The sequence below is a fragment of the Maniola jurtina genome, chromosome 16 (assembly GCF_905333055.1).
Source record: "Maniola jurtina chromosome 16, ilManJurt1.1, whole genome shotgun sequence".
NCBI classification, from domain to species: Eukaryota; Metazoa; Arthropoda; class Insecta; order Lepidoptera; family Nymphalidae; genus Maniola; species Maniola jurtina.
Genome location: NC_060044.1, coordinates 13,592,415 through 13,614,626, shown reverse-complemented (window position 1 = coordinate 13,614,626; position 22,212 = coordinate 13,592,415). Strand labels below are relative to the sequence as shown.

At 37.1% G+C, this 22,212-nt stretch overlaps 1 protein-coding gene and 1 long non-coding RNA gene across 2 annotated transcripts in view; both read left to right on the top strand.

Moving 5' to 3' along the window:
• LOC123873060 overlaps positions 1-21,128 on the top strand; it is a 30,716-nt gene extending 9,588 nt beyond the window's left edge. Inside the window, exons 2-3 of the mRNA XM_045917738.1 lie at positions 12,832-15,386; positions 20,129-21,128. Of these exons, the coding sequence (XP_045773694.1) occupies positions 12,832-15,386; positions 20,129-20,243 (2,670 nt within the window). The 3' untranslated portion in view covers positions 20,244-21,128. The remainder of the gene's footprint in view (positions 1-12,831; positions 15,387-20,128) is intronic.
• On the top strand, positions 5,601-21,700 carry LOC123873072. The gene is made up of 3 exons (XR_006797593.1): positions 5,601-5,652; positions 21,141-21,143; positions 21,690-21,700. It is a non-coding gene; the product is annotated as an uncharacterized LOC123873072 (long non-coding RNA).
• Positions 21,701-22,212: the final 512 nt, after the last annotated feature.

Here is a 22,212-nt window from a genome sequence, read left to right as displayed (position 1 = left end):
AAGCCAAAGAATTCGCATGGGATTTTTAAAGGCCAATTCTGTCGGAATTCCGTACAGAACTAGCTTACTTTCCAAAGACGGATATAGGCTTTTGATATAATATATTCTCGGAATATTGTGGAATGTTTTCCACGAGATTTTTAATAAGGTACTTAAATCCACGCGGACGAAGTCACGGGCATCATGTAGCTACAAATACGCGTGTATACTTACAAATTCCTTGGAATTAAAGGCAGAAACCACTACGTAGAAAATACGCACTGCCTAATGGCTGATTACTATGATACTGTCACGCCGCGCCACGCAATATGCCACTTATGAAACTTTACCTCACGTGCCAATATATCGGAAACAGACCAAATAGCAAGTTTATTACAAGCGGGTGTTATATGGATGAGATATAATAGATAGTTATAACAGCACGTGATATTTTATTAAACTATAGCACGCGATTGTAAAACGTCACGAATTGCGTTTTTCCAAAGCAAAACAATAACAATAGAAAAGTAAAATTAACGCTTTTCCTGTTACACTATATTTTGGATTTTATTTTATTAGGGTCAGTATAATTATAAGTTTTCCTCTGGTATGCGAGACCTCTAAATAATAAGGTCTTAAAATTTTCCGTATATGAATATCTGTATCAGTTTCGATAGTTTTTGTTTATCAGAAAATCTATCAAATTGTTTAGATCATCAGTTAATCATCAGATAAAAAAAACACATGTATTTCGATATTGGAATTTTGGATTTTTGGATTTTATATGAGTCGAGTACCCTTTAAAATGTGATGAAAGTCTACCATTTTTTAACTAAGTATTTGGACTTTTTGTTAAAAATGAAAAAATACGTCAATTCAGAATTTTTGGAAATTCCACCCCTTCACCGATTGTCAAAAAAGCCGGGCCCAGCAGCTAGTTACTAACCAAAAAATTAATTTTTCAAATGAGCAACCAATCTTCTACAGAAAAAGCATTCTGAAAGACAGTCTTGATTATGCAATATTTTAAAAAAATATGGATAAAGCTCATGTTACGTTTCAATTTGAATTAATTACATTTATAATAGGTATACTTATGTAATATTTATTTTTTGTTATATAATTTAGCAGTATATCATAGAATCTTAATTAGAACTTTATCATTTCGCGCCAAAATAATTAGGTAATTAACAAGATTTATGTACACAGTTTAGGAAGGCATTAAATATGCTAATATCTCAAATTGTATACTAGTTTTGATATTTTTAAGATATTTTTTACTTACTTCAGACTAAAAATATGATAATTAGGGTAATATGACCTAGTTGTGATAGCGCATAGCAGTCGATTGGGCTAGGTAAGTAGCTTTGACCCAAGTCGATGAGTGGATGGGTCACAAACTGCTTAGGTCGAATTTAACCTTTCTGTTTCCTTTATGCATAGGAGAGCACATCAAATCATCCTTCCTTGTTATTATATCACTAACAGAACAGTTTCCTGAAGGAAAATCAGGAAAAAGATTCTTGACAGAAATAATGATACGGTAATAATACCGTTACTTAATATTTACAGATCACAATCAAATCATATTTTAACATTTATTTAATAAAAGTTTAACGAAATATTTGACCACAAGCCACAGCGTTGAGTTTTCATAGGATAGCACAGGTCATTTTCACGGAAAATGATTTTACAATTTTCGGACTATACAACGTTTGCTACATTAATTATTATTTATTAAACTAGAAATTATGATCAAGATCAAAAGCGCTGATATTTACGGGTGGGTTTTTACGGAAAATGAATTTTCGCGTTATGATTTCAAGTGAGAAAATTCGCTTTCCGTGAAACGTATGAAAATATTGCATGCTATATTAATTTATTACTTTATGTAGGGTAGCAAGTGCTACATATGAAAAGCTTCTCACGTGATTTTTCACATGCTACCTCTGAAATCGTCCATCTCTGCTAGAAATACGTACAACGTGGCCAGGCATTTACAATTTTTTTGTAATCAACAGCGTTACAGCTAACTTAATTTTACATTTTAAACTTAATACAAAAATAAGGCCAAATGGGATTACAATACAGAATTAGTTTACTTATAAGTAATTATTAAAAGGCATTTCACGTGATTTTTCACATGCTATCTGTGAAATGGTCCATCTCTGCTAGAAAAGCGTACAACGTGGCCTGGTATTCTCGTATCATCAAAGATGCATCAAGAGAGCTTAGTTTTAAAATCGGAAGTTACGCAATGGCGCGTCGAATGCAATATAAGAAAGGCGTAGCGACGCGCGCCGATTGTCAGTAATTATACCTACTGCCCAGCTCGGGTGAAAGCGTTACGTCACCTACACGTAGGTGAGGCTCGTTTACACTGCGCCAGTAACTTGCGGAGGATACTCGACTCGTGTTGCCTAACTACCATGCACGCCTTTCGGTATCTAGGGCTGAGATCTATATAGAGCGCACTTTATTTGCTCAGATTTAAGACACTGTCAAAACGAGACAGCGTTATACCGCTGGCATAAATCTGTCTCGTTATCTATCTCGATTTAGTTTTATTTACTTTATTTTATTTATTTTTTGTCTCGTTTTTACTGAAACTTAAGTCAGAGCAAAGTCGAAGTACGCTCTATAGATTTCAACTTGAGTCTATGTAATTAAGTGCCCTCCATGGGCTCTCAAAGCCGAGCGTGAGTGCATACTGTCCCAACATACGGGCGAGACATTTTCAAAAGTGGGATGAATGATGTTTTAACAACGCAAATCAACGTTTGGTATAACGTTGTTATTTTCAAAAATAATCAAAAATGTACTTGTCCTGTCCCTGTCTGTGGTTTTTCAGATTTCTCTAAAAATTAGTAGTAATTACACGAGCTCAAAATATATTTACATCATCATTAATCATTGAACCGGTGTATCTTTGACACTATACATTTTTACGGAAAGACAAGCAACCGACACACCTATTTATTTCTAGGACGCGTCTATAAACTTTGAGTTTGATTGTCAGTATTTAAATGAGAACTACGTCTCTATGAAAAACGCTGGGGGGGCAACGCCAGGGTTACTTCTTAAACCTGCTAATTTACCATTAGATATCGTAGGTTAAATTTTATTATCAATAAATTACAAAAAATTATTAGCGCAAAGCGGGGACAGTACTGTCTCAGTGTGGAGCCACCTTTACACACGGATAAGCACTGACGAACAGACTGCGAATTGATCATTTCGAATCTCGTTGATTTTATTATTAATTAAGGGCCGGAAACCACAGTGATAATATTGATTAGAACATTTGATACAAATCGGAAATTACTTCATCCACTAAGCAACGGAAACCCACTTTTTGGAAGTAGTTATAATTACTTACCTAAGATTTATAATGCCAAGATCATTTATTGGTAAGTAATCTACATTTATAATAAAACTGGAACTGGATGATTTTTGTATATTAGGATCTATTATATCCTAATCGGAGGAAGCATTAAGATCGATAAACAAAAACAGTTTTTTTAGATTTGTGTGTCTATCTGTGCGCGCTTCACGCTGATACTACAGGACGGATTTGAACACGGAACGGTAATCACTTATCATCAGCTCGCCTGCTCATTTGCTCGCTATTTTTATTTAAAAAAAAAACTTGACATAGGTATGTACTTATTTCGTTCATACTCTGGGTCAAAATATAGGAAGTTTCGTCTCAATAAGGAAAAAAATGTTTATTTTTGTAATACGCAAGAAACTTAGAAAGACAAATTAAGTAAGTAATTAGTTACCTATAAGTTATAGCCTCTTGACCGAATTTCAGCAACGGCGGTCAATTTTAGCAGAAACTAACCATCTATGCAGGAGATTATAGAGCAGACATAGAGGTGCAGTCTCTCACTTTCATAGTCCGTTGAAACAGCAATCCAACACAACCAAAGAAAGATTAAGCACAAAACCGATGCCTTTACATGCTCTCTTGGCACGGAAATGTAGATATCATCAACAATTTGCTAATTCCAGGATGCTTCGGATAACTTCTTGACAGAATAAACTTACTTCATTGTACCAATTAACTTTTTTCAACCGACTTGAGACCTCGTATTCCACAACGAGGCAGTAAAATTGACAAATTACCTACTGGGATATTGTCAAAACACAAATATTATGTACTTAGTTTTTGAAATATTAGAGCAAAATGCGAGCTATTTGCCTTTCTTTTGTATAGTTAACAAAGTCTCACAGGCCGCGGTTCCTAAGCTATTGCATAATTTCCCATTTAGGCGTCCGCCATGCCATGTAGGTACAAAGCGAGCATTTGTATGGGTGTTTCCACATGCGGAGACCTTGGCCTCATAACAATGGCATGAGTCAATCTATAGGTACCTACTAGGTAGGTAGCATAGATACTTATAATAGTAATGTTATATTGTAATGTTGTCAGGTTTAAAGATTAATATTATCACATACTTGACGATGTCCACAATTTCTACCACGTGAGCTTAGGTTTTCGGAAATCCCGCAGGAACTCATTAATTTTCCGGGATAAAAAGCATCCTTTGTCCCTCTCGGGATACAAGCTATTTCTGTACCAAACTTAGTCAAAAGCAGTTAAACATGATGTGGGAACTCTTTGATTTTCCGGGACCAAAAATAGCCTATGTCCTTCCCTGAGATGCAAGCTGTGTTCCAAATACGTATTGGTCGTGAAAATGGGTCGTGAAAAGCAAGCAATGGACACACTTTCGCATTTATAATATTATTATAGTAAGTAAGTATGGAAGCTCAGAATGGAAGTAAGGATATGGATTGGTAGGACATAATGGTGTGTCTTGAAATAGAGTGTATAGAAAACAACCGGTAAAACTTAAGCCACTCCTTGTTTTATTTTCGATGGCCAAATGTCAGGAATGTGGCGTGTTCAATATGTCCCAGATTAAGCTCACGAATTACCCGACCAGTATTTACTCTGTAAAGGGCACGGCAAGTCTTTCAAGTCGGCTAAAAGTACAAAATGAATCATTCATACTTATTTATTATCCTGCCTCCATCAGAACAGCCATTAAAACGGTTTAAATTGTTTATACCATCGCGAATATCGCTTAAATTTCGACGTAGGGCGTTTGTGCACTTATTCGTATTCAGTTCGTATTCGTTTTCGTAAAAATACGTCATACAAAACGTGCGTACGCGTGTGCACTCATTACGGCCACTGCGAATCGTATTTTTACGAAAACGAATACGAACTGAATACAAATGAGTGCATAAACGCCCTTAGGGAGGAGGCACGCAGGGCCTCATGCTACAACGCAAGTAGAAAAAGTCATTAGTATGTACTAATGTGCATCACTTGCTTTAACGGTGAAGGAAAACATCATGTGGAAACCCGCATACTTCAGAGTTCTCCATAATGTTTTCAAAGGTTTGCGAAGTCTGCCAATCCGCACTGAGCCAGTGTGGCAGACTAATGGTCTAATCCTTCTCAGTCTGAGGAGACCCGTGATCAGTAGTGGGCCGACGATGGGTTGATCATGAACTTACTAAAAAAAAAAAATTACAAAAAAATATACTTACCTACACCGGTCAAATTCATGGGCATGGTGCCCAAAGACACTGGCGCTATTGCTTCTTTTTAACCGACTTCAAAAAAAGAGCAGGTTCTGTATTCGACTGTATGTTGTCTACCTGGTATAAATATCTTAAACTAAAATTGAAACATAAAGGCTTCATAGTACTTTAGTCTGTACAATTGTATACTTTTTGATTGCTTGTCAATTGTTGAATTTGTTGAATGATTGATGAATGATGATGCATGATTGGTGATAGTCAGTTGTTAAATTTGTAAGATGATGATGTAGTGGTGATAATTACTTAACTAAGTGAACTTAAAACTAAACCTACGAGGGTTCCAAACGCACCCAGCTCTGAGAAGAACTCATCAAGCCAAGCCATAAAACAGGTCCCATCTAAAGTAATTTCATAAGTAGGTTAATACGATTTGCCGCACCCCGTAAATAGAGGTATATTTGTTAGTATTTATTCTCAAATGTCACGATTCACAACTCGCGGAGCATTTTAAAGTGGCTGTTGCAAGTTAGCAATGGCTTCAGTTGCGACATCGAAAGGTATTTGGGATGCAGAAAACGTAGGACGCACTGAGCGATGCATTGTTGCATTATTATAGTCTCCAGTTAACTTAATATAAGCCAATTTAGTTTCCACACAAAGTAAGGTAATAAAATAGGTACTTAAGTATATAAGCATCGGAATAATTCACACACAATGTATCGCAATACTAAAGACTTTCTTATTCTTACTTTTACTGGGTCAGTTTTCGCACACGTTGTAATCTATATGTACCTACTAATATTTTAAATGCAACCATGTGTATGTCTGTCTGCTAGCTTTTCAAGCCACATCAGTTAAAGCACAGCAGTATTTGGAGTGTGATACTTAAGTCGGTTTTGAGCATCGTGCTAACTTCACTCGCAACTTGTGCTACTAAGACATTGCTACCTGCCAAAAATCATTCTAGGTCAACGCGAAGTAGGTACCTTATAAGTAGGTTTTGATTCCCTTGGCGGGTCTCGACGGACAGACAACGAAGTGATTCTATAAGGATTTCTTTTTTCCTTTTGAGGTACGGAACCCTAATAAATCCAAGAAATACGAGATGATTTTCTCTGTTTCCACGCAAGATGATTTCCCCGCCGTAGCCGGCAACATCCAGTTCCGGTGTGGCGCGAGTGTGCGCACGCGTCGCGCGTCGGTTTCACTTTCATGGTGACCGGGCGCGGGCCGTTGACCCCGCCAGCGCGCCAGCCGGTTTGTCCGCTGCTTCATGTGTCTATGATCTTACGTCTGTCAACATTCGGCCGGACGCATCTACTAGATTTATTGAGGCACTTAAGCATTAGTTATGTGTCCGTAAATACTTCGATAATAGATTTATTGATGTAGGTAGAGTATCTGTTATTGTGATTGTCTGTCCACGGTAGATTTAGCCTTTCGTTAGGACCTTGGATATCTCAAAGTGATACTTAATTGCTTAAAACGCACATAACTCCGAAAACTTAAAGGTGCGTGCCCGGGATTGAACTCTGGAGCTCCCGAATAGGTGGCCGACATTTTAACCATCATGGCTTTTTAATAAAATTCATGTATTTTTAAAGAAATACAAGAAATACAAATCATTTCTTAAAAATTTAAGAATATAAACAAAGAAATATCCAAACGATTAAAAACTGTATTAACATTATTTAGGTAGAGTCATAATAACTTACATTCATACTAATTACTGTAATCACAATTTTGATATTCGACTAACTAACGTACCATCTCTTCTACAATCAAGGGGTACCATCTCAGAATAAGCAACCCCTCCCTTATATACTATAATATAATCATTACATTAGGTAATACCATAATGCTCAAAAGCTCAAGGTATTAGGTAAGGTAAGGTGGGCTCCAACAACTTTGTAACAAACTACCTAGTTACGGGTAAATACCGATGTATAAATAATGTGTAATTGCACATTTAATGCGGGTGTACCAGATATTTCGTGTTTTGTTTATTTATCTACACGCCTAATGCACATGCACACTAGATATTTATCGTGTTTTTATTAGGACGATATTTACATTGCACTATAAATTGTTACCATTAAAAGAGTATATTACTGTGGAATTTCCAATTTGTAAAAATGTATTAAGTATTAATTAGCAAGAAGGCTCACCGAAATTTTTGACTAAGCACCTAATTAAGTATACGTTATTTACCCACTTAGTTACATATCACAGTAGGTAGGTAAATAGTTTCAAGATTCTATAATTATCATTCATACAATATACTGTTACAATATTATAATACCTAAGTAAAAAAATTCTAATAACCTAGGCATATTTCAACATTCCGCTTCGTTATTTAAAAAAACCGGCCAAGTGCAAGTCAGACTCGCGCACTGAGGGTTCCGTACTCGGGTATTTTTTCCAACATTTTGTACGATAAATTAAAAACTATTATACATAAAAATAAAGAAAAATCTGTTTTAGGATGTACAGGTAAAGCCCTTTCATATGATACTCCACTTGGTATAGCTATCTTATTTTGAAAATTGACATACATTTTAATTTTTTTTAATGATGTAACCACAAATTCGCGGTTTTCAGATTTATTCCTGTACTTGTGCTATAAGACCTACCTACCTACCAAATTTCAGGATTCTAGGTCAACGGGAAGTACCCTATAGGTTTCTTGACAGACAGACAGACGGACAGACTAACAGACAACAAAGTGATCCTATAAGGGTTCCGTTTTTCCTTTTGAGGTACGGAATCCTACAAACAAACATAAAATAAAAACAGTAGGTTCAGTGCAAGATAAGTACCGCGATTTCCTCAACGACATGCGAACATTTTCCCCGCGCGCACAATCGCGCGCCGCACGAGGAAACGCCACGGGAGAAAAGAAAAGCGAAACGCGCGCCCTACTTCGCGAATAGTAATAAATATCACGCTGTAATACCACTTAATATTCGAATGACACACAAGTGTAAATTAAAAATTTTTAACACCCCCGACAAGTGAAGGTTACAGTAACTCGAAAAGAGCTGATAACTTTCAAACGGCTGAACCGATTTTCTTGGATTATAGCTAAGAACACTTTCGATCAAGCCACCTTTCAAACAAAAAAAACTAAATTAAAATCGGTTCATTAGTTTAGGAGCTACGATGCCACAGATAGATACACAGATACACGTGTCAAACTTGTAACACCGCTCTTTTTGGGTCGGGGGTTAAAAAGGTTGTTGGACCAAGAGCAGAAACCAGAAATATTGTGTAGGCAAGAGCGTACACACTTGTCAACAGTTTACAATATTATTGGTATAAGGCACTGAAAGTGTCATAACACTTTCAGTGCCTTCACTTCACATACAATTGTACCTACTTATATTTGGTGGAAAGGTAATGTACTTACTAAAATTTTGTTCTTCATACTTACTTATTTTCTGTACTAGCTAAGCTCGCGACTTTATCCGCGTGGACTACACAACTTTTCAACCCCCTATTTTACCCCTTTAAGGATTGTTTTTTTCAAAAATGCTATATATTAGTCTAGATCGTAATAGGTATCTGTATGATAAATCTCTGCCCGATGAGGTGTGCTTTGATAGATCAGTCAGTCAGTCACTCAGTCAGTCAGTCAGCTTTTCCTTTTATACAAACAGATTCTACTGAGATCTTCCGCTAGTATCCGTGCGTCCAAGTTTATCTAAGTAGTAAAAGATCGTTAATGTGAAACTATAAATGATGTCCGCTCTACTAACTCCGCACTCGAACAAATTGACGCCGTTTCTCGGGCCCACGAGGCTGTAATTAGCATGTACTTATACACACATTAGGCGTTTAGCGTGACGAGAATTTACTACAGACTTGTTAAAGACAATAATGTATAGTTGGTACTTACTTAAAAAGTCCGGCCAAGTGCGAGTCGGACTCGCACACGAACCACCATCGTACAAGGTATACTTGAACTCTTTTATATAAAACATGCAAGTTAATAACGGACTGCGCCATCTATATGTGAGTTAGTAAATTAATGTTTTTGTGCACTCATTTTAATTTTTGTTTTTTTAATGTTACCACGGTTCGCGGTTTTCGGATTTTTCCTTTACTCGTGCTAGACCTATCTACCTGTTAAATTTCATGATCCTAAGTCAAAGGGACTATATCCCTTTCCTATAGGTCCATATAGGTTTTCTTGACAGACACGACGGACGGACGGACAGATAGACAGACAACAAAGTGATCCTATAAGGGTTCCGTTTTTCCTTTTGAGGTACGGAATCCTTAAAAGTGCAAGCAGACCTTCTAAATAGATAGCTGTAGCTACAAAATTAACCAATACGGATTGTAAATTCACCGCGGCAGACGGTCATCAATAAAAGTGCATACGCTCAACAAGTGAAAACAATGTGACGTAACGATGTAAGTATTGCAAAAAAAAAAAAAAAATATTTTTTTATTCTTTTGTTTGTAAAAAATGGAAATATAGGCTTAACTCGTAAAATCATAAAATAAATCGGCTTTTTTAATCGTAAAATCATAAAATAAATTAATCTTTTTTTCTTTTTGTCAGCCCTAGCACAGACTACGGTCTATTTGGGCTGCAAAATTCCAAACACCAGTCTGTTTTTTATCTAGTGCTTTGGTCTATAAAAAATGGTGAAAAATGTTTCTCTTTAAATTAAGTCTATTACTAAATAAATAAAAATAAAATAAATAAAAAAAAAACTTTTTCGACTGCAATATATTGACATCAGCATTCGGTGCGAGTTGCGTCACGATAAAAACTAACATTTAGGTACGGCTCAGAAGTCGCGTAGCAATTCTGCGAAACTATTGCATCAAAGACCTGTCGCACTTATGACCTTTTTCTATAAACACGCCACTCATATCTATCGCATGTGCATAGCCGTGCCACGCGAATATGATCATTAAGGTGCTAAACGACTTACTGTCTTTGACTGTACCTATCTACCTACTATCCATTGCAAACGTTTTACGCTTTACTAGTGCCTAAAACCTAATCCTGGTCACTCCATTTTTAGGTTTCCATACTTGAAAGGTGCCAACAGGATTTTATTACTGGGCCTCCGCTGTCCGTCCTTATGTATGGACTGTATCTCATGAACCGAATAGCCAGATAGTTGAAATTTTCACAGAATGTGGATGATTTCTCAAATAATGAAAATTTCAAAATGGTTGTTATGAAAGTATACAAAAATTAAAAACTGTTACTTCTTGTACGATGGTACGGAACCCTTCGTGCGCGAGTCCGGCTCGCACTTGACCGGTTTTTAATTCTACCTTTCACTGTGACCGTCTCCATTATCAGTAATTAAACCAGCCCAAATTGCTCCGCCATAACATTGAACGCCGTGTCATCGTGTCATCATGGAAACCATCGCACATCTCTAATCTCTCCAGACTTTCTCTCGTAAATCATTCTAAAATTTAATTTCGAATGGTTTCACTATGATACGCTCCATTTTCCTCAATTTTTACAATTTGCTTTTATGTAAACATGCGTGCATTATATAAAATACTAGCGGATACTCGGCGTAGAGGGGTCTCTCCGTCACTCGCTCCATACAAACGTAGTTCATTGGAATATTAATATAACCAATCATGCTCAATGGAATTTTTTAGAAACATTCCAGGAACTAATATCTACATCTGTGGTTTTCCAGATTTCCGTTAAAATATTCGGTTTCAAAGATAAGCGGTCTTAAAAATTCACATACAAATCTTTGAGCCCCTGGAATTTTAAAACTACATATTTTTAGAAAAATCTAAATCACCAGAGGCACAGATATTAGTTTCTAGAATATGTCTGCAAAATTTCATGGACTTTGGTTGCTTAATATTCAAATGAAATTGGGACTACGATTGTATGGAGTAAGTGACGGAGAGAGCCCTGTTAATTTACATCGATGGTTAACTGCTACTTACTCCACTAAAAAAGAATATGTCTAATGCATTGTTATATTTATATATATTTTTTTATATATAATTGCCTTTCTAATGAAACCGGTTTTGGGCACATCGGCATCGGTTGGATGGTTTCATAGTCTTAGGACATGGGTAGAAACATTTTTTGTGTTTTTTATATTAGGATTACGTTACCTGCAACTTGCAAGCGTGAACCGTGTAAACTAGGTACCTACCTATCTAAGTATGTAATAATATAGTTTATTAAAAAAATTACTAGTTAACCCGCCCCAGCTTCGCACGAGGGCCTAGTCTATGATTGAATAATAGATTATTTAATTTGAGGACAAGCTAATACCTATAGAACGAGTATATCTAATCGTCATACAAAGAAAATAAAATTTTATTTAGTATCTACCTGTATGTACTATTTATTATATTTTATTCTGATATAGTACTAAGACTTCATTACCAGACATCAGGACACATTCTACAAAAATTCCTCGCGAAAAAAATTATAAACCAAAATTTTATATATTATCTATTCTGTAAGTATAGTATTATGTATTCTGGTATAGTAAGTACTAAGATTTCATTACCAGGCCTCAGGATACATCCTACAAAAATTCCTCGCAGAATCAAAATAGGTAGGTACTTATACACTTATCATTCACGATATGTATATAAATAACACATAAATATGCACATGTGTTGTGTTAAAATATTACGAGAAAGTTGATGAATAAAGATTAACCCACTTTGCATAGTCAATGTTACATAGTAAGTAGTTACATAACAACCGGTTGACCTATAACTAATGACGTGTCTAAACGATGGTCGCCGAGATCTTAACCTTGTCTACGTTAACCTCCGTAACCATAACCATAACCCACAATGAAATGACATGATTGCTTTGAGACACCTTTAAAAGGCATCACACATAGTTTATCAACTGTGATGCCTTATGGGTGGGAATAAATATAGGTGCTAAATTAAAATAAGGTATCGTATCTGCTGTTCTTAAACATAGTAACACTTCTCAGGTTCCTTTCTCATAAGAGAGAGATGCCGCTGCATGAGTTACATATTATTACCTATATTAAGTTAATCAAGAATTATTCTCCAATTTCTATAAATATTTTTTTCTTATATTATATTTTGATACATCATAACTATAAGTCACTAAAAACGAGTGATAATAATTTATGAAGTTATGAATATTAATTAAGCCCCAAAGTTATGTAAAAATGCATAAAACCTGCCCAGAATCACACCCATAAACTTTGAATTAACATCAACTTAGCGCTAAGTCACCCACACATTGAAAATAATTAGTAACTAAATGTTTTCTTTCCCTTGTTTCAGATGGCTTCCGTAAGCCCAATACGGATATGTGCCATGCTTTGGCTGTTTTGCGCAGCCATCAACGCAGACTCCAGTGAAAACACCACCACCACCACAAAAACGATCCGCACCACCATCCTCCCATCGCGGACAACGCGGACTGAGCTGAAGGTCTCCAGAAGTCTGAACCCGCACGAGACTCAGACCTTGAATGTGAGGACCAAGTCCGGTCACTTAACACAACTAATAGTCAAGAAGAAAGATGCCAAATCGACAACGCTCATTAGCAGCACCACCCCAGCACCGACGACGATAGCAGTCAAAACGACGTCGACGACGACTAGTGACAACAACTCAGAAGATAATAAAAATAGGACAGAGAGCAGAGACCAAAGGAAACTTAATTTTGGTCCAGTCAGCAGCGAGCTAGCCGGCTTCGACTATTACCTAAACAGAAACAAACACGATGACTTCGCTGACATAAAAGCGGAATACGGCAACTGGTCCCCCGTATCCGTTTACCCCGAATCTCATATCCAAGAGGATGGTGGAAAACCAGAGGCAGATCCCGAAACCTCCAATTATTATCCCACATACGATAATGATAAGAAGACAGAAAATAAGAAAGTGTACATAACTTCGACAAGTTTTGTGGATTACAACCGACCCGCTAAAAGCTTTAGATTCGATCCTAATAATCCCGTCATAAAGAATGATCGCAATCCAGTGTATATAGAAGTTGTAAGCACTAAAGTATCCGATGGTGAGAGTCGATCTGCGAATGTACCTGAGCCGGTCATGGTGAGTTCTGACCCCATGTATATAAAGAAAGCGATTGACAAATACAATAATAAACGTGGACGATCAATATTAACTCTAGGTGGTGATGACATTCCCGAAATACAGGGTGTAAGAGTGCCTGACGATGAAACTGATAGGAAAACGTGGAGGAACGCAAGAGTTGTGAATGGTGAATTACAGCCTTACCCGGAAGGATATACTCCACCTAAGGCTGTACCAGAAGCAGACGTTTATCCAGATCTAACTGCCGCAGATCCATCTCAAAATTTAGGACCTTTCACCAAAGAAGATAACTTTGAACCAAAAGATGGTCCATTCACAAAGTTCGACAACATAAAATTCGAAACCGATGACTTTATTCCCACCACTTACACCTATAAACCTAAAAAAGATAATCATTTTGTTAAAACCGGGTACGGTCCATTTACTAAAGCTGACAACTCTAAAGTGGCTAATTCCAAACTGATAGAGTACATCAAGCAAATTAATGAGCAAGAATCGAAACGCGATTACTTCAGTGGACGTAGTTCTCGGGCACACACCGGTGATCTAGATTACTCTGAAAGTCATATCCAAAGACGTATGCTACAGCATCCTGGAGAAGTTAGTTTTCCTAACTCCGTAATGTACACACCAAAAAATGCCCAGCCAAGTTTTGACGAAAGTGTGAGAAACCCTGTCCTTCAGTATGCACACCCAGAACTTGGAGTTCAACCCGCAAAAGCTACCAGAGATTATATTGATAATTATGAAAAGGAACGTAGAGTGAAGTATTACACGAGTGGCCCGAAAAGCGCTCATCCGTACCCAATGGAGCCTATCAACGGCTACAATCAACAACGTAGTCAAAACAGTGGGCAAAACGCAAATAGATATTACGAAGACGAATATAATAAATTCTCTTACTATGACAACTCCCATAGCAAATACCCGTACGGTTATGGTTACGGTTACATCAAACGTGCTCCTGAACCTACTCTGTGGCAAAAATTCACTGATTCAATGAAAGACACGATTAACACAGCGAGTCAAACTGTTCATCAACTAACCAGACCTTTGATTGATCCTATTGCTAGAGTAACACAACCCGTAATTGATCCACTAGTGGAAGCAACTCAGAAAATATCACATAATTTGGGACTTTATTCACCTAACGCTATAACTCAGAGATATGCTCAAGATAAGATCGGTGTAGCGGCGGCTGCTTCCGGAGCACCCGCCATGCTTCCTGCCATTGGACTTATGGCTGGAGGGGCAGCTTTAGGACTAGGAGCGGTCGCTGTCGGAAAATTTTTAGATGTTAACCTCATGCGAAGTGGTAGAGCAGAAGACTCGGCTGACGAATTAGAGAAAGAACACAAAAGAGCGTTTGAAAACGCACCGTACGATATCGATAGGAAAATTCTAAGCAGACAAAAATACTACGATGATAACTACAAAATGCCCAGCGAGAATGTGTATGTCGTTATGTCACCTGATACTGAAACTGGGCGCTCTAAGAGACATGCTGTAAGCTTCTATGAACCATATCAAAACATATTCGTGAGACAACGGAGAAATGTCAAGCGGTCTATAGATGAACTAGCTGATGATTTACAGCATCTGGATGGCAGTCCAGGGGCTCCGAGCCTGACTGCGACAGCTATGGATCTGGTGAAACAGACAGACTGGAGGGACTCTCAGTGTGCCAAGTTTACGTTCTGTAAAGTGTTAACATCTCAAACATCGGATTCCCTGTTCGCGATGGAGAAGAAAATGGCGTCGCTTCTTAAAATGTAAGTAGGAGTACTTTTTACCTTTTGTCTTTTTTTTTTCTTCGACTTAACATTGACTCTGTAGGTAGGATCCACTTTCCAAAATATTTCAGCGCACTTTGCCCGCTCTTGTGCATTTTAATTTATTTTAATTTAATTTAATTAATAATTATCTACCCGATAGTCAGTACTTCTGCCTCATATTATGACGGTCTATAGGCTACTCAGACTCTAAAAAGGTGTGATAGGCACCGATAAGTTTAAATTTCTTGGCTAAACAATTAATTTAGCAATATCTCCCAACACTTTAAACGCTAGATAGTAGATAACTATCCACCTACTCTACATAAAAAATGTTAAAAATACACAAGCTATAGTAGTTAAGTGAATAAAAAAATATTACACTCCATCATTTTCAGATACCGACTTTTAACAAAAACAAAAAAGATTTATGCTTCGTGATTAATCTCGATTCTCGACGCCATATCTTATAATAAACAACAGAAATAAACAACTCATGCCATGTAATCTGTATCTTTGCTTTAAAAGAGTAGAAAAATCGTGAATCCAAGACTACACTGAAATATTTCCGGGTGCATTCGCCCAAGAGCTCGTGACATATTTACATTGAATGCTTGAAAAGTTAATTTTAAACCTAATGTCAACATTTTTTTTAAATTTTGCGACACGGTAAAGTAGATAAACGTTTTTCAATTCACTCTATACTTTTGACGGTCCCAATATTGTAGCTGGCGGAAAAAACGGTAACTGGGAGGGCATCCCATATTATATTCTAGCAGTGCGTATTAGAAACTAGATACTGGATGGTTTCTACACCGGCTAAAACCTTGCAGCATGCTTTATATGACAGCAGTACAGCCTGCTGGCTATCATTCTTAGCGCTGGCTCGCATTCGTTGCACCATAGACGCGTATACGTATTCAATTCAATTCAATTCAATTTATTTATTTGCGTACCAAGCACCCGCTAAGAATTTCCCATTATCTCCCTAGCTATAACTTTCTAAAAGTCGGGCGATAGTTGACACCAAGTAAACAATACACCCGACCTCCAAGCACATCGTTATGTGATATGATAACATATTTTGATATTATATTTATATCTTGTGTAACATAATTTATGGAATCACTTACGCTTTCTTTCAATATGAATATGCATACACATTACGTATATTATATTATTTATGAAATAAGCATAAAAATTTAAAACGAACATTTATTCATACCGACGAAACTTAAAAAAACTTTTACGGTCTTACCGCAAAAAATTTAAAAAAATCGTTAAACGCGTTTTTAATTTCCCGTACATAAACTATCACAACAGTGAACAAAATAGTTTAATTGCACGAAATAAAATTTTACAGGAGGAGCAAAAAACTGCATGAAATGAGATTTCATTACCTATATCGAAATCACGAACTTTGAACTCAGTTTTAGCACAGTTTTTGGTACTTACGCACTTAACAGGGCTCTCTCCGTCACTTACTCCATACAATCGTAGTTCCGATTTCATTTGAATATTAAGCAACCAAAGTCCATGAAATTTTGCAGACATATTCTAGAAACTAATATCTGTGCCTGTGGTGTTTTAGATTTTTCTAAAAATATGTAGTTTTAAAATTACAGGGGCTCAAATATTTGTATGTGAATTTTTAAGACCGCGTAACTTTGAAACCGAATATTTTAACAGAAATCTGGAAAACCACAAGCATCGATATTAGTTTCTAGAATATGTCTGCAAAATTTCATGGACTTTGGTTGCTTAATATTCAAATGAAATTGGAACTACGTTTGTATGGAGTGAGTGACTGAGAGACCCCTCTTAAAAAACTCGGAAATGATTTTTTAAATCTAATAGCATCAAGGCGAATGCCAAGCGATGATACGATTATGATAAAATGTTTCGAAATAAATTATTTAATAGGAGTAATTTCGTCACGCTCTACTTTTCATACACCTACCTTATCTATGCGGTTGGCTTCGTGCCTACCTGAACCGAGGTTAAACTCCAAAATGACCTAAATATCTTAAACGTTTGGTGAACCACAGGAATTACGTAATAGACCTAACTTGTTACCATAGGCTAATCCTAGTCCTCCTGCATAGTCATCCAAAACACCTATTAGCTGATCATAATATTAAATAGATATAAGTAGATAGAGCTTCGATAGCTCAACGGTTGAGGAGCGGACTGAATTCCGAAAGGTCGATATCTACTCGTAAGCACTCAGACCACAGAATAATATAAACGTAAGATTTTAACCAAGTTTATAATCTCGTTTATCTAAGTTTATCTATCTGTCTATCTCGTTAGCCCTTGAGGATGAGTAATGGAGTCGAGGACTCGCAAAAATCTAGACTCAGCTACTAGAACTAGTTTAACTGTTATTGATTGAGCACTGTTTATCCTCCAAAACCAAAAAATGAAACCAAACAAATAAATGGTAGGCTTACGCTTTGGAAAGAAATCAATTCCGAATATTGGGTACAGAATTTATGAAAAAATATAAGCAAAAAAATGCGCTAACCTGGTTCTCCTTCTTAACCCCCGACCCAAAAAGTGGGGTATTATAAGTTTGACGTGTGTATCTGTGTGTCTGTGTATCTGTTTATCTGTCTGTGGCACCGTAGCGCCTAAACTATTGAACCGATTTTAATTTAGTTTTTTTTGTTTGAAAGGTGGCTTGATCGAGGGTGTTCTTAGCTATAATCCAAGAAAATTGGTTCAGCCGTTTGAAAGTTATCAGCTCTTTTCTAGTTACTGTAACCTTCACTTGTCAGGGGTGTTATAAATTTTTAATTTACACTTGTTAGAACATTTGGTTATAAGTACATAATATTTCAATAACGGCTACTATGTCAGTAAGTAGATCAGTGGTATAAATGAACACGATTATGAAGATTCATCTCATTAACAAGTCTAAGCGACTGCATTATTAGAAAAGTAGGTACCTATACCTACTACATAGACATGAATAATAATAAAAACCCCGTCAAGTGCGAACCGGACTCGTACCCGGGTTCCTTATTACCGTACAAGAAATAACGCTTTCTACCTATGTTCACAAGATACAGCCCGCTGACAAACAGACGGACGGACGCCGGAGGCTTAGTAATAGGGTCTCGTTGGCACCCATTGGGTACGGAACCCTAAAAAGCTCTTGAACTTTCATTTTATGAAACGAAAAGCTTATGTTATTGCATCATCGCTTTGAAATAACTATAACTGCTATTACCTAACCGCACCTTATGTTATGACTCCCGCGCGCCGTCCAATAAGAACTAACAAGTCCGTGAGAAAAAAAAAATAACCTTCAGACAGCGTGCCGCCGTCCAAATGACCCAAAATTTAACTAGGGTTGCCACATAACTATAACTGATCATTTACGACTCTTGATTAACAGTTGAATTTAATCAATAAAATCAATTTAAATCCTAATCTATCGATAGCTATTGTTCGTGATAGGTCGAGATGCCAATCGGGGTGGGGCCGGACGTCCTGCACACCCGCACAGTCCCCGCGCTAACCCGGTGCGGGATAGCGCGGGCGACGAGCGGGTGTGCAGGGCGTCCCCCCGCCTCATTCCCCAATTGTCATCTCAACCTGCCACGTACATTATTAGTTATAAAAAGAGATAAGTTTTTTGGCAAATATTAACATTGCTAACTGCTAAGTATCGACAGATTACTGATAGGATTGATTACATGTTCTTAAAGGTGTGTGAAGTCTGCCGATTCGCACTTAGCCAGCATGGTTAGAATATGGCCAAACCCTTCTGAGAGGAGACCCGTTCTCAGTAGTGAGCCAGCTAGAGTTGATACTTGATAATGAATATTTCGAAAAGTTAGCAGCCCTAGCATCCACACGGGGCGTCCACTGGCCAACGCAATAGCCCACTTATATAATATTCGGACACGCACGAAGTATGTACTTACCTACCTACTGCACTACAGTGAAAGTGATCCGACCACATTCCCGAGAGCGGAAAAAGTGTATATTTTATTATTTATGGCGGAAACGTTTAAGTACTATGGTAATAATACTACACCATGGCCAACTCTATAGCTCGTTTGCAAGATCGTTTTCTAAATAAATAGCTTGTTTATGGGTTTTTATTCTAAGCTTGTTTATTACATAATAAATGTTACGAAATATAAATACTTTTTTTTAGTTAAAAATAGCGAGCAAATGAGCAGGCGGATCGCCTGATGCCCATGAACAATTGCACCACCAGAAGAACCGCGAATGCCTTGCCAGGCTTTTAAGATTAATGAGTTGATCCGCCCTATGAATAATACCATGTTGAAAAGTGGGAGCACCGTTAAAAGGAGTAGGTTCCACAGTTGATTGCGCGATCTTTTCGCTGAATAATTTACTAGATTTTTCGGAATTCGCATGAAATATAAAGGATTTATATTATTTTCGTCGAGCGAAGTCACTCAATAAGCTCACGCTTTATGCAAGGTAGCTTTATGGGGATTTATAGTGAGCTACATAAACACACTATTACATTTTTTAAGAAATGGTCCACCAACTGACTAATCATAATGATAGTGTGTCCTTTTCACTTCTATACGATTGTGTAAGAGAGAACGTCCTATGTTAGCTCTACTTTTTAACCTAGGTACCTATCCAGATCTAACACGCGCACTAATGATACGCACACATCACCGCGCCCGGCCAATTAGAGCCACAAGTCTCTTACATCACAAAATGTATCAGCAATTTGTCCATGTTTCCAGGATATCGCGAGGCAACAGCGCCAGCGCGGCGGCCGTGGCGCACCAGCTCGGTGACGTCATGGCGGCCAGCAGGGACCACGACTGCCGGCGCTTCCAGTGCGACAACCCTCGGTAGACCATCGACTTCACGACTTTAGCGTAAAACTGTGATCTACGCTTAGAGTAAGGCCTTAGTGAGGCGTGTTCTTTGCGGGGCATGCAGCGAACGGTCACCCCAGTTATATTTTCTAGAGCGATGAGCGATTCTTGCAAAACAAACAACGATCAACCGGAAAATCGATTGTCTTCACAAAAACATTCGAATAAAATTCTATAATAGATTGTTCAATCGTTCGATTATATGATTAATTCGATTATTTTTCAAACTCTATTAGTTACGAATGCAGAGCGCATCATCTGGAACGAATAAATCAAAAATCTAAATCAATTGCGCCATTGAATCGGACTTTCGATTCATTCCTCCCAGGCCTGCACACTAAGTAACAATTGAACAAATGAAATCAAATAATTATTTTTCGATTGTTCAATTTTTATTCGACTCAACTAATCAAATAAATCGATTGTTTTTTCAATAAATCGCCCATCGCTATAGACGCCACTGCCGTTCAGACAGATTAGTATGAGATTTAACATCTCACCAAATTGATAGATTGATATTGATTTAATTTACTCTGACATTATTGTAATGTCAGAGTAAATTAAACCTTAAATCCTTAATTTAAGGCCCCCATGCTCTAGAACACTGAATTGATTGAACTAACGCTGCATGCCTCTACCCGCCTGACGCTTGCACCTGCAGGATTCGAACCTGCAACTCGTCTGGGTATTACGCCCGGCGCCTTCGACCACTAGGCCACTAGGAGAGACGAAGGTCGAATCCTGCCAGTACCGCAATTTTTTGATGTGTCAGTCGATATTTAAAATTATCGGGCTTAGTTCTAAAATGGCCGCAGATTATGGAGTATGGACTATTATTTCATGAGGCAATTGTAAACAATAGGTAAAGCGATAGTTTGTCGGCATTTCAATTGATCAAGAAGACAGATTAAATTGATCTAGAGAATCTAATAGCATCTTTGAAATTGCCGAGTTTCAACCGCAAAAATATAATTTATTCAAGAAATAAGTTTAATAACTATTGAGATAGTTTTAGAATACGAATGTACTAAATTTTGCTGTACATATAAATTCAATTTAAAACTGTCAATTATCAGAATGTGTAAGTATAAATATCTTATATCTACTCCTTACTTTAAAATGACTTATTTAATTTTTAAAAACTAGTGTTTAGTAATTTATTTCAATATTATGATGAATATTATTTATTATAAGTACTAAAGTAGGTTGGACCTACCTATTTAAATAGGATTAGAATTATGAAGTGAAATAATAGGGTACAGGTTGATACAAAACAGAGTTAGCCATATTATAGGTCGTTCCTAGCGTTGAATAGTACAGTGGCTAGGATTTTGTTACCATTTTGTAAAACGATTTCCTGTAAAATACTTACTGTGTCTAAGTAAGTACTTATATTATTTTGTAAATCTTTTCGAATCTTGAGTATAAGGCTAGGTGTCTATTGGCTAAATAAAAAAATTGGCTTCATTCAAATTAATTAATTACTTAGATAATTTATTTGATTTAGAATAGAATAGAATAGATTTTTATTCAAATAAACTTTTACAAGTGCTTTTGTTATGTTATGCTGGTTTTCTACCGGGATCAGAATGAGTAATTCATTGCTCCCATAAAGAAGATTGAGCTATTTTAGTCGCGATAGCTTCTGTAGACTGGACGCTCAGGCGATACAAGTCAATGTGCACCCAGCCTAAGTTTTACCTTACTCATCATTAGATTTGGCCCTAATGTCAATTTGTACTATCAATTATATCTAAAGAGTGACTGTTTAATTAAATTTTAACTGTTTAAGGGCCGGTGCACAATGGCGGAGCGCAGTGCAGAGCATGCCCGCGAAGTTTTCTAATCGCGTGATACATTACGGGAATTTCTACCAGAGAATGCGCGAGCACGCGCGGGACTGCGCGCGGATGCGCGAGTATCCGCACGGATGCACAATTGATTTT